General features: G+C 16.6%; 3 protein-coding genes across 3 annotated transcripts, besides 15 other annotated features; 1 reads left to right on the top strand and 2 right to left on the bottom strand. All coding sequences in view use genetic code 6, as the record gives it.

Annotated features, from left to right (window-relative positions):
• Positions 1-346: 346 nt before the first annotated feature.
• Positions 347-391: a microsatellite.
• A 776-nt stretch (positions 392-1,167) lies between these two features.
• Positions 1,168-1,917, bottom strand: IMG5_167600 (hypothetical protein; the record flags this gene model as incomplete). The annotated part of the gene is made up of 1 exon (XM_004030039.1): positions 1,168-1,917. Exon 1 carries the CDS (start codon positions 1,588-1,590, stop codon positions 1,168-1,170), a length of 423 nt encoding a protein of 140 aa, XP_004030087.1. The 5' UTR covers positions 1,591-1,917.
• Positions 1,918-3,953: 2,036 nt separating this feature from the next.
• Positions 3,954-3,989: a microsatellite.
• A 2,799-nt stretch (positions 3,990-6,788) lies between these two features.
• Positions 6,789-9,822, top strand: IMG5_167590 (hypothetical protein; the record flags this gene model as incomplete). Its single annotated transcript, XM_004030038.1, has 5 exons — positions 6,789-8,307; positions 8,437-8,691; positions 8,754-8,928; positions 8,976-9,151; positions 9,455-9,822. 5 exons carry the CDS (start codon positions 6,789-6,791, stop codon positions 9,820-9,822), a joined length of 2,493 nt encoding a protein of 830 aa, XP_004030086.1.
• Positions 8,951-8,980: a microsatellite.
• Positions 9,147-9,193: a microsatellite.
• A 2,176-nt stretch (positions 9,823-11,998) lies between the features above and the next one.
• Positions 11,999-12,044: a microsatellite.
• Positions 12,045-12,066: 22 nt separating this feature from the next.
• Positions 12,067-12,109: a microsatellite.
• Positions 12,072-12,116: a microsatellite.
• Positions 12,117-12,569: 453 nt separating this feature from the next.
• Positions 12,570-12,610: a microsatellite.
• Positions 12,583-12,636: a microsatellite.
• Positions 12,602-12,643: a microsatellite.
• Positions 12,606-12,639: a microsatellite.
• A 113-nt stretch (positions 12,644-12,756) lies between the features above and the next one.
• On the bottom strand, positions 12,757-13,438 carry IMG5_167580 (hypothetical protein; the record flags this gene model as incomplete). The annotated part of the gene is made up of 1 exon (XM_004030037.1): positions 12,757-13,438. A coding segment is annotated over one exon (681 nt), but the record flags the coding sequence as incomplete, so codon positions are not given.
• Positions 13,393-13,441: a microsatellite.
• Positions 13,416-13,516: a microsatellite.
• Positions 13,476-13,519: a microsatellite.
• A 491-nt stretch (positions 13,520-14,010) lies between these two features.
• Positions 14,011-14,059: a microsatellite.
• Between the last annotated feature and the right edge of the window lie 120 nt (positions 14,060-14,179).

Below are 14,179 nucleotides of genomic sequence, written 5' to 3'. Positions count from 1 at the left end.
ATTATTAATTTATCTTTTATTGATCATCAATTATATTAATATATCCATTAAAAATATTAATATTATCTTATTACTTATTTTAAATATTAATGATTATTGGATTTAATAAATCTTTTTTATAATATTAATATTCTTAACACTTATGATATTTTTATTATATTAAATTAATAACTTCCTTCATTGTATCCTCAAACTATTACTATTTATTATTATTTAAATTAAATAATATAAAATAATAATTTTCATTAAAATCAGTACTTTTAATTAATTCTTATTTTTCATTTTATAACTCCCATTTATCAAAATTTAAGATAAATTTATAATCTAAAAAATTACTATACTATTGAATTTCTTTTTAATCATCAATTATAATTCCTTTCTAAATCAATTAATTATCTGAATAATTAATACTATTTTAATTTTTACTTTATTAATATTTATAAAATCCAGCTGATAATAACCCTAAAGAAACAAAAGTTCCTAATATTAATTTTCCTGAGTTATTTTTAGGGATATACTTTTAGTTAGATTAATAAAAATTGCATAGTTTTTTATACTAAAATCCTCTTTTAAATAAAAACATTATGTTTTAATTTTTAATAAAAATAAAAATAAAAATTAAATATATATATAACAAAAATAAATTACAAAAACATATAAAATATAAGATCATATTTATATTTAATATATATAATCTTTAAATTTATTATATAAGTAATTAATTATCATTAAAATTATTAAATTCAATATACAACAGAAATTTATATTCCATTTAGTTTTTTAGTTTCCTTTCTATTTTGTATACATATTTATTTTATAAACATCTAAATAATAATTATGATAATCAATTTAATTTTAAAAATAAAAAAATGAGATAATTAATACATTTTTTTTATTTAATTAGGGAAATGTTAATTTTTTATTGAATCCTTGTTTTTTTCTTATTTAATTTAAACAAAACAGATTAAAATTTATAATAAATGAATATATTAATATTTATATTAAAAAAAATGTTCGTTTAAATTTAAATGTAAAATAAATAAAAATTATTAATAATAAAAATTAATTATATATAATTATTTTTTAATATAAATAGATTTCTACTTAATTTCTTAAAAAAAATGTAAAATAAAAAATCTCCAAAATCTTAAATAATTCATGACTAAGTCAAACAAATTAGTCCTTATTCAAAAAACACATAAAATCAATAAAAGCTTTACAAAAATACACTTCATCAACAAATAGAATAATTTGAAATTCCTACAAACTAAAAGCATTTTCAAAAGAAATTATAAAAAGTAGCATAAAAACGTCAAAAAAATCTACAAGATCTTTAATAAAAGCAGTCTCTAAAATGTATTAATACATCCGAAAAAATTATTGAATTATGTTAAAAACAATAACAAATAAATAATAAGCATCAAAGATAAACAAATCTAAAATAACTGAAAAAGGAATAATAATAAATAAAAAACTCATCCAATTAAAATTTGTAAAGTGCAAATAAATGTATTAAAACTCCCTGGAGTGAAGAAGAAGATAAATTAGTAATAAAAATAGTAGAATAATTAGGTCCTTAAAAATGGACATTTATCGCACAACATATACCAGGAAGAATAGGAAAACAATGTAGAGAAAGATGGCATAATCATCTGAATCCAAATATAAATAAAGAGAGTTGGGACTATGATGAAGAATGGATTCTATATCTATGTCATAGACTCAAAGGAAATAAATGGTCTGAAATTACTAGATTTTTACCAGGAAGAACTGATAATTCAATTAAAAATCATTGGAATTCTTCTATGAAAAAAAAAATGGCGGAAATGTATCAAAGATATAAAGTTTATATTTAAACTAATAAACTAGAACCTGAAACTGATGATAAATATAAAACAGCTGAAGAAGAGTTGCTTAAATTATTAAAACTTAATAATGATGAAGGCTTTGAAGAATACTTTGTTTAAAATATCAGAAAAAAAAAGAAAAAAAATAATTTTTGTTTCAAAAATAATAATAACCTTTAAGAGAATTAATAAAATCAAAAAAAAGATGATTAAGAAGAAGAAGAAGATGATGATAAATCTATATTTTATAAACAAATATAAAGAACTTATATGAGTTAATAAAATATATCTTTACTTAAAATAAATTTAATTTAAAAACTAAATGAAAAAGGAAAATTCCACAGCTATTATTAACAAAATTTAAATAAAATTCTTTAAAGTTATCAACATTTATATAATTTTATTTAGAAAAATAACGATTTTTTTTTAATTGTAAAAGAAGTCTTATTACATTTTGGCAATTAATAAGATTAAAAAAAAAGAGGAAGAAAACCTAAATATTCTATTTATAAAGAATCTAAAATCTTCACATAAAATAATAATAATTGTGAAATATAATAAGAAATAAAATAAACTAATAATAATAAAGATACTTTTTTTAATTTCGAATAAAATAATTAAACAATTTCTTAAATTTAATAAAATAACTATGAAATCATTTCTTTCAACTAAAACAATTAATTTGATATATAAGATAAAGAGATACATTAATTAGTAGAACAAATGTAATATCATAATTATATGACGCCTTAAAAGTTCATTCACTGCTATAAAAATTAAAGAATTAGTAATGAAAAATTAGATATTAAATCTATTAATATTGACTTTGTTAATTTTCTTTTATGTTCAAAAGAAAATATTAATAACAACAGTATCGATAACCATAAAGAAAATTTCAAAAGTATATATATTACTCCTAAAAAATTTAATACTCCTTTAAGAGAAATTAAAGATTTAGATTCTGATAATTTTAAAGACAATAATTCTGTTGGTAAATATATAGCTTAGTTGTGAAAAATTATATACTTAAAGAAACTTATTAAAGGGATAATAATTTATTATATATTTATATTAAAACATATTTTTTTTTAATTTTTGAAATAAACTATATTAATGTATTTTAATAAATTTATATATGATATTTTTATTTTACTCAATATTTATTAATTTATGTAAATATATGTTAATTTTTAATACATTTTTAAATTTAACAAGCCATCTTATTTTTATATATTCATATTTTTTTAATTTTTTTTATAATTATTTAGAAAGTTATGTTATATTATTATTATTTATTAGTATAAATATATTATATTATGAATATTGAAAATAATAAAAATTTTTATCTTACAAAATATAGATTCATAATGTCATAATGTTTTAAAAGTATATAATCTAATTAATTTTAGTAGATTTAATTAATTTTTTTGATGATCACGATTTTATTTAGTATACTTAGATATTTATATGGTATTTATAACTGAAAATTATAATATCAATTATATTAATATTTTAAATTAGTAAAAAATTAAAAGACTTTAAAATGTGTTATTTTGAGTTTGATTTTTAACTGTATAAATTTTTAGAATATAATGCTGATTATTTAATTTTTATAGTTCTTTTGGTTTAAATTAAACTTTTAAAAATTTATAAAAAACTTATTGTATATGGAATTTATCATATATATTTTTGTTAGTTGTTTAATTAAATTTCATCATATTTTTTTTCTTTATTATTTAAAACATTATTATTCTAATTTTGCTCTAATAAATTGTTTAATTAAGTTTTTATTAATCTATTCAACTTTTCAATAATCTAATTTAATAATAAAATAATTATAAATAAAAACATCATTTCATCATTTTAAAATCAGATTAGTATATAGTTTTAAATTAATATAATTTTATTTCATAAATTTATTTATACAAATATATAATTTCTATAAACTATTAATGGTAATTATCATTAATTTTGAAGTACATATACGATTATATAAAATTGAATTTCTATTGTATATGATGCCAATTTATTTATTAAATATAATTTAAAAAAGAATTAATATTTATTATATAGGTTTTATTTTTATTATTTACTAAATAAAATAAAAAAAAAAATTATTTAAAAAAAAATTATATGAAAAAATAAAAATACATGTATAATTAGTAAAATATATTTAATTTTATTTATGAAAATATTGTATATATATATAAATTTTATAACAAATAAATATAAATAAATATTCAATCATACAAAATAAGCATTAAAATGAATAATAATAAATAATCATTAGTTGTATCAGGAGTAAATTCGACTTCATATAATTAACAATCTTATAATTATAATGGAAACTCACTGTTTACGTCAGATTTGAATATTTCTTCTTTATCAGTCTCTACAACAGGAACTGTAAAGCCAATAAAAAGCACATAATCATACTTAAAAGATATAGAAAGTAAATATACTTAATAGCCAGATCCAAAACAAGATCTTTAATTATTAAAAAAAATAAGAAACAACAATAATTAAATTTAAAAATCATAATAAACAGGATAATATAGTGTATAAAATGATTTCAAAGAAGATAATGTACCTTAAATATTTAGAAAAATGGAAAAAGTAAATCTGTACTAAGATAATAACGAATAAAATATTTGTCAATAAGGTAGTTTAAAACCTCCTTAAAGTTCTTATAAATTAATGAATTATGAAAAGCCAAATGAATAAATTAAAGGAAACAAAAGATAAATATTTGATTAAGTAAAAATAAATCAGAAGACTAAAAGCAATATATATTTAAACAATCTGAATACTTTAGATGCTATAAATATTTAAATATAATAAATACATTAAGATATAAAAAACAATCATAAAAATATTAATAATAACTTTACTTAATAGATGATATAATAATTAGGATTATGTATTGATTTATCTTAAAGAATTCTTGATTAAGATGATCAGTAAATATTATTAGCATTAATAAAAAGTATTGAAAGATATAAATGTAATGCGAAAAATTAACTTTACTATAATGAATTTTAATTACTTGAACATTTCTATGATAATTTATAATAACTTGGATAATAAAAAATAACAAAAGTTAAAATTATAAATACACCTATATAAGAGTTAAAAGCTTTAGAAAAATTATAATTTTAGTAAATTGTTTATGATTAGGCTTTTAAAAATAAAAATTACTATCCTTAATAATAACTTATTGATAATTTATTTTAAGAAGTTTAAGATATTAAAATTCCTTAAAACTAATGGATTCAATATATTTAAAATAGAATTTGATAATAAACTTTATATTTACATAATTTAATTATTATTATTTTATTTATTAAAAATTTATAATTATTATGAACATAGTATCTTTAATAATATTTTTTATATAATTTATTTAAAAACATAATAAACTAATTATTCTAATATCAAAAAAATAAGAAATAAAAGCTTTTAATATTAATAATAATAAGCTTCTTATCATAATTTAGAGTTTTATAAAATATTTTATTATTAAACATTATAATCATGATTTAAACAGTTTAAAATTTAAAAATTAAACATAAAATTATTTTAAAAAGCTTTTTCATTATATAAAATACATTAAAAAATTATTTTAAATTTGGAATATAATTTAAATATAAAATTTATTATTTTGGTATTAATAAATATTTATATATATATATTAAGACATTTATTTAGATTATTATATTGTCAATATTTATAATTTTTATTTATTTAATGTAAATCGATTTTTAAAAATTTCCAGTAATTACAAAATCAATTTATTAAAAATAATCAAAGTAGCATTAGTTTAATTTAGATTATATGATAAAAATATATTTAGTCTTTTTCGTTAATATTAAGTTTATTTAATCTATTGTTATTATTTATATATAAAACACTAAGCCGGCATGCAAATAACCATACCATTTTGCATTTTTTATGTTTTTTTTTTCTATCACTTCTAAATATATTAATAAAATATGTTTGCATAAATTTGAGTTTTAATTATTTTTAGAATTACAAATAAGAATTTTGTTTTTAAAATCAAATTTGCATAAATATTTTATAAAATTATGGTTTTGATTACAGTTATTAGTTTAAAATTCAATATCATAATTCAATTATTTTAGTATTTGTTAAAATTTATAAGTAATATTATTTTAATTTATTTGAAATTAATTTTTTTTAGTTATTTAAAAATGAAATTTAAATTAATGAGTAGAATATTATTGATTTTTATTTATATTTTAATTTAAGTTTAATCGAATAAAATACATCAAATCATTAATCCATTAAAATTAGGACTATATCCTACTCCTTCTAAATAAGTAAATATATATTATTTCATTCTAAAACTAAAATATCGTAAAAGTATTAAAAAAAAAAAGAATTAGAAGATCCTTAATCTATTTTTGAAATAGTAATAAAAATGGATAAAATATAACAATAAATATTATAATTTTTTTTTTTTTTGTAAAATTAAATAATAAAATGGTTTTCCATTAAATAATTAACTATTATGTCAAATATTTAACTTAATTTTCACTTTAAAAAATAATATTAAATATTTCCTATATACATATATATTATTTTTATTATATTTTTAAAAGAAAGCGTAAAGCGTAGTTGAAATAACGTTTGATTTTCGTCATTTACGTGAAATTGATTAATCTTTTGATTTTAATTATAAGATATAATGGGATGTAAAATAATTAAAAAAATAAAATAAAATAAATTATTTATGGGAAATCAACCGAACCAAACCGGAGCTGTAGTCAATATTTATCAGCTTTTTTCTATGCATTACTATATTAAAATCAAATAAAAATAAATGTTTAGTTTTGGCTCATTTTTCATTGTTTATCAAAGGTTCGGTTGATTTCTATAATTTAACTATTTTTCTTAGTTAGTTTATAAAAATAAATATATATGAAAAAGATACTGATAGGTTTTTCGGAAAATATAGACTTTGAAAAATGGAACAATAATCCCGACTAATACAAAATAACTTTACCATAAAATTTCGTTAGTGATAAAATAAATAAAATAAATACTCACACATTTCGTTTATTTGCTATGTAAGATTCAGAGCTAATAATTGGAATTCGTATATTAAATGTTAAATATTTTTCTATGCGTAGTATATTTATGTAATGTGCAAAAATTAAAATAAATACGCCTTATCGTGCAATATTTTAATAAAATAAAATATTTGCTGCTGTTATAAAAAATCCCTCTGTAGCAAACCTTCCTTTATTTTTACCTAATTTAGACTAAGATGGTAAATATCCTAACTATTTAATAGGTTATACATAAATAATACCTCCAAATACATTAACTAATTTAGAATTGACAAAAGACCAATAAAAAATATTCCAAAACAACGCTTTTTATTGGAAAGATAAAACTCAAATTGTAATGCCTTATATTCCTTTTTTTTAAAACTGTTAAAATATGGGTGAATATATTTTCTTTGAAGATTTTATTGAAAATGAGGAATATTGTTAAATATATGATACTTCATAAACTAAGCCTATAAACTAAGTAACTTTCGGAGATGTACCGATTTCAGATACATGTAAAAACGTGGAACTTACATGCGTTATGGATGATGCTTTTTTGGAAAACCCTGCATAAATAATGTGGTTTTAGACAGTTAAATAAGATGTACTTTTTTATTTGACTAATAACCCTATTGATATAACAAAAATAATTAATGAAAATAAAATGTTTACATATTTAGATTTAATACCAGTGATAGTTTAAAGCGATATTCCTTCAAATAAGTTGCCTACTATCGTTGAATTATAAATAAAATATTATTAAGTTGATAAAGAAAATAAAATAATTATTACAGCCCTTGTTTATTTCAAATAATTAGTTGATATAGAATAATACAAAAGTAAAAAATAAGCATTTAAATATGTCCTTAATATAAGCTTTCTTTCTATGACTTAAGCTGAATTAGCTATTGCTTTTGCATTAGATTGGATTGTTTATTTAATTTTATCTTTACTAATTGGAACTTTTAGTGTTGTTATGATATCAATTTTCAGTGGTTATCATGCTTTAATGAATAAAATGTTCAAAAGATAAGTAAAAGCCAAATTTAATATTTTTAAAGGGTATTTTAAATAATTTTATCCACCTTTAATTATAGGAATAAGTTTTTCATGTGTACCCGTATTTTTTATTTCTTTTCTTTGTTCAATTATTATGACTGGAGGATTTTGGGATGTGTAATTTTTCCCTTGTTCAGTTTAAGATAATTGCTAAAGCTTTTTTGAATATTTTGATGTTTTTTAGTTTTAATTAAAAATAAATATAAATATTTTTTTAAAAAAAAAATAGCCTTTTTTATTATTTGAAAATACTACTTAATAAATAAGAAGCGGAAGAACCGGACTTGCTTAAATAGTTATTGGTATATATTCAACGATGGTTATGTGTAGAGTTTTTATACCTGATACAACTGAAAATAAAATCCAGAAATCAAAAGATAGAATTTAAAAAGACTTATAAAATAATAAAAATTGCAAATTTATGAGGAGGATTTTTCATCTCGAAAATAAGCAAGATTTGTTTATTAAAGAATCTCATGATGGAAATATTTGGAATGAATAGTCTTGGCATAGAATGTATTTTTTTTAGTTTAATATTTTTATTTGGATTGTTATGATTTTTATAATGTATTTATCTTTCTCTACAGTTTATGGAAAATATATCTGGTATTTTATGGTTGTGTTGAAAGTTTTCTAAATTGTCTTCGAAGAATGGCTTAAGCTTTATGTTTGTACAGAACTAAAACTTAATTTATTAAGTGTATTATTATGTAATCTTAATATAATTTATTTATAAATGATAAAATGTGAATAAATTATTTTTTTAAAAAAGCTTAAGGAATGTAAATTGCTGGACTTGGAGCTATTGACTTTTTTGATTTCTTATTTTCCTATTTTGTAGGATTAGGTATTTAATGTTTTGAAAAAACACACTAAGTACTTTCAGTAAAATATTTAACTGATTATTTCTTTGAAATATCTGAATAAATATAGAAATATTTAAAAAAGTGACTTATTATATATTTTTTTTTAAAAATAAATAAATTAAAAATAGAATAATAAGTAAAAGCGAAGATATTGATTTAGATGAAGAAGATGATAACACTACTTTAGAAAAATCAAATTAAAATATTTTATTTTCTAATAATATTGATGATTTTTAAAAAGTTGAAAATCATAAATTTATTTATGAATAACAATAATAATACAAAATAAATGTAAAGAAATAACGTAATATTAATAAAAATATAATATATTATTTATAAAAATATAGTTTAAGAAACTGATAGTGATATTATATTGTCAGAATAATTTGAAGAAAGTGTAGGGACTTATGTTGATGATATTTGTAAAAATAAAAACTATAAATATATTTTTTTTAATTAAAAAGAGGAATTAGAATATGATGAAATATTATCTTAAAATAAAATAAAAAAAAATACATTGTATAAACAACAAAAATTAGTTTAGAAAAATAATAAAATCAAATCTAAGATTTTAAAAATTAATTGTATAAAGAGGAATGTGATTCAGTTTATGAATTATAAGAAACAGATAAATATGAAAAATATTACTAACATTATTTAAAGACAAAATTTAATAATCAATAAAACTAAAAAACCAAACAAAACAAACAAAATTATGAATAAAGTGAATATTCGAATTAATTAGAAATTTATTGCGATTTTTCCAATAATAGCTTTACAATTTTTTATTATGCAATATATAAAATAAAAAATATTTAATTAATAATATATTTTAAAAAAGCCTATATCAATCATTATTACATGGATTTTTATGATGAAAATGAAATTCCATTAATGTTCGGAATATCTAAGGCAGGTTTAGTTTTTTACTTTTTATTTAATGTTGCAATTATACCATTTTAAAATAATAATTGATGCTCTCTTATTACAAGTAGTAGAATAAATACACAAATTATTTGTTTTAGAATATGGAAAGATAATATAAGATAGATTTAATAATCGTAAATACAACTGGAAAATAGAAGATGAGGAAGATATCCTTGAAGACATAGAAGATGGTTTTAAAACATTAGATTAATGGGGATATTCTCCACAATTTTATTTTGTTGAAAGCATTTATGTAGCAGGTAAAAGTAATCATAAGTAATTTATAATATTAAAAAAATAGGAGGTATATTCGGATTTATTGGCATATAAACATGTTTAGTATAAACATTTAATATATTTGATAATATAATAACATTTTTAATTATTGTTATATTTTGGATTATTATATGTTTTATAGTTTAAATGTTGACCATTTAAATTTATAAAATGACTTCTATATGGAAAGTAAAAAATAAAGATAAAATAGACAAAACTTTAGAAACTCAAATTAATGATTAAGCTTTTGAAGAGAATAAAGATATCACATATATTAATAAATATATATAAAAATAATCCTTATTTAAAAATTTTTATTTAACGATAAGTAAATTATTGCTCAATTCTTGATATTCATGTATAGAATTTCATTGCTGAAATTTCTGATAATTTTAAACCTAATTAAGAAATTTTTAAAAAAGAAAAACACTTAAGATTTGGTAAATTCTAAAAAGCATTTGAAAAAGCAATAAAAGTTAAAGAAAATAAAACAAGACTTGAAGATTTAAAATAAAATCTCGAATAATTCGAATATAAAGATGAAAAATTTCTCTATAACTTCTTAAACTCAAATAAACAGTGGTTTAAATACAATATAAAAATTCTTTTTGAGTAAATTTTAAAGGAGAAAAATACACAACAAATCAGTATAAATCGAAAAATAATATTAGAAGGATTCGAAAAAATATATGGGCATTTTTAAAATAAATAGTTGTAAGATGACTCTTAATTATAAATAAAAAAATAAGATGAAAATTTAACTACAAACAAGAAAAAGTTAAATTTTTAAGAATAATAGCTAAGAAATTTAATTTTAATATTTTAGTATTGGTTAAGACGTGCGAGAATACTTAAATAAGTCGAAAATTCAATAGGAGGATTTTTATTTAAAAACGTAAACCAAAATTGTTTCTATTGTAAATCCTCTTGGGGATTATTACATTATACAGAATAAAATGTTGAAGATTTGCATTTGAAATTTATACCATTATACAAATAAGACAAAATCCTTTTTTAAGAATAAAATTATCTAATAGAATGGCAAAATTTCTATTTAAAGCATGCCCGTTTTATAACTATTTGTTTTCTTTGTAACAGTAAAATAAATGATAATTTTTATTAGAAGATATAATAATATAAAGAATCCTTATAAAGTCTATAAAATAATTATTATTTATAAGATCCAACTTTACAAAATAATAATTTAATATAATCTTAATAAGAAATTAATTATTGTTTAGATTCTAATAATAAAAGCATTATTTAGGAAATATCAGAAGAAGAAGAATATTACAATACTTAATAATATGAAGAGTATGAAGAAGATGAAATAAAAAATGCTAATTTCTCCTATTTTAAAATATAAATACTGAAAAATGGAGGAGATTGCTTTTAAAAAAAATTAACTTCTTTTATTAAAATTTGGCTTAGTGTTATTAGGTAATAGAATTTTTTTTATTTTCAAAAGAGTTTTTCATAGCATAGTAATAGATTTTCAAGTGATTCTAGTGAAAATATCAATAAAACACATCCAGAAATGTCATAAACCTAAAGTGAAATTAATTAGTCTAAAAAAATAAATTAAAATTTATTATTAGAAAATGATTCAAATTAATCTTTAAAAATTTTGAAAAATATTCAACCAAAGATATCTTAAGAAGATATTAAAAATGAAAAAAATGAGCAAACATTTTTTATTAATTCTCCATTAAATGTTCCAAGTAATGAAGAATTAGATAAAGTTTTATAAAATAATGAAAAAAAATTCAAAAATAAGGTTTCACCATTTTTTGTATTTTCTCCTATTTAAAATTAGAAATAATAAAGCTTCTATTATGATTAATGATAAATTTATAACCTTATATTTATTATATTTTTATAAAAATGTATTTTACTAAAATATAAAAAATCTATATTTAATTATATATAAAGATGTAATTATTTAAAAATATTATAATATATAATATATATATATATATTTATATATATATATAAATAAATGTTATATTTATAATCTATAATTATCTATAAATTTTTTATATTTATATATAATTTTTTTTTTTTTAAATTTATATGTATATATATTATTATAACTATATATATATATTTTTTTTATATAATATATATATTTTGATTTCTATCAAGAATTTTTTTTTATTATTAATAAAATATCTTTATTTATTTTAATTTTATTTTATTTATTTTTATAAATCTTTTTTAATATATGTAATAATTATTTTTTATAATTAATTTCTTTATCTTTTAATTTTTTATATATTTTTTAACATATTTTAGAATGTCTATTTCTTTTATAAAGAATTTTAATTAATTTATTTATAATGATATATTTCTTTAATTTGTAACAATATTCTTTATAATCGAAATAAGCTCTATATAAATGTTTCTTAAAATGATCATATAATTATTAAATATTAAAAAAAACATGTAATTTTATTTATTCAATTATATTATAATAATATTAATTAACAAATATTAATTTTAAATAAACTAGATTTGTTATTATTTTATAAAATAAATTATTTTATATCAATATAATTATAATATTATTTTTATTATAATATAATTTTTTTTAAAAAAAATACAATTAAATATAAATATATAATAAAAAACAAAAATATAAACTTATGTAATATATTTATTTATATATATATAAAGTTAATTCTATCAATTATATAAAAAATAAAATCAAACTATTTTTAGTTCAACAGCTTAATCATATAATTATCCAACAGTTAATTCTTTTTTATTTTTAACTAAATCAACCAATTCTTTTGTATTTTTTCCAGTAATTCTAATAAGTTAATCAAGTTTTTCATCTAGTCCTTCTCCAAGTTTTTCATGTTCTATTCTTTCAGCATCTCCAGAAATAAGTTATGGTTATTCACCTTATTTTTTAATATATTTATAACAGTTTTGAGGGTTTGTACTATCATATTATTCTTCTATTTCCATTTCAGGAGTTTTATAGTAGTGTTTCCTATAAACTTATTGATTATATTATTATTATCCAGGCTACTACTATGAATTTTTTTAACATTAAGGATTGTGTTTTTCTTATTCAATTTGATTAATCAAAGATTCTTTGTCTTTAGCAATATCTTCCATTTGTTATTTTAAACTGGATATATGTTCTTCAGTTTATTAGATTTATCTTTATAACCTTTATTCATAATTATTATATTATTTAAGTCTGTTTTCAAGATATTTAGGCCTATTTATTGAATGATAATGATGAGCTATATTTCTATACTAGTCGTCAAAAAATCCATGTCGGAAAAAATCATTAAAGAAGAAATCGTTAAAAAATGACATTTTGAATAGTATTTTTATTTTATTTTTCTTTTTTTTTTATATTATTTTTATTATTATTGAATTTTATATATTTTTTTTTTAAGTTTTTAATATTTAATTTTTTATTTCTAGAATTTTTATTTTTTTCTTTTTAGAAAAAAAGAAAAATATATTATAATTAAAGAATATATTTTTTTTTTAATATAAATAATTATTATTAAAAAATTCCATATTCTATAAAAATTTATAATATTATAATTTAATCTTTGTATTTTTTTTATAATTTTGGAAAAATTATATTTTACATTAAATATATTCATTTTATATAATTAATGATAATTTTTTATTAAATTAATATTCAAATTATAATTAATTTATTTGTTTATAATTTTCATTTGTTAAACTTAAAATAATTACTTGGAAAACATTTTAATTAAATTATTTCAATAATTAGAATCATAATAAATTGATTTAAAAAAAAAATATTTATAATTTTAAAATTAAAAAATATATTAATATTATTATTTATATCTATATATAAAAAAAATTAATATATATTATCTTTTTTAAACAATTTTTATTTAAATATAATAAATACATAATTAATTAAACACAAAAATAATAATTTTTGATAATTGATTTATTAAATATTTATATTTATGTATTATTATTTTATATTAGTATTTTATTTTTTTTAAAAACAATTAAAGAAAAAATATTTTAATAAAATAAATATAATTAAACTTTTATTTTTTATTATAATATTTTTAGTATATCCATTCAATTTAATTAAATAATAACATAATACAGAATATAT

The sequence above is a fragment of the Ichthyophthirius multifiliis genome (assembly GCF_000220395.1).
Source record: "Ichthyophthirius multifiliis unplaced genomic scaffold scaff_1120509251245, whole genome shotgun sequence".
Classification (NCBI taxonomy): domain Eukaryota; phylum Ciliophora; class Oligohymenophorea; order Hymenostomatida; genus Ichthyophthirius; species Ichthyophthirius multifiliis.
The sequence above is the reverse complement of the archived record's forward strand: the minus strand, read 5'-3'. Positions and strand labels throughout refer to the sequence as shown.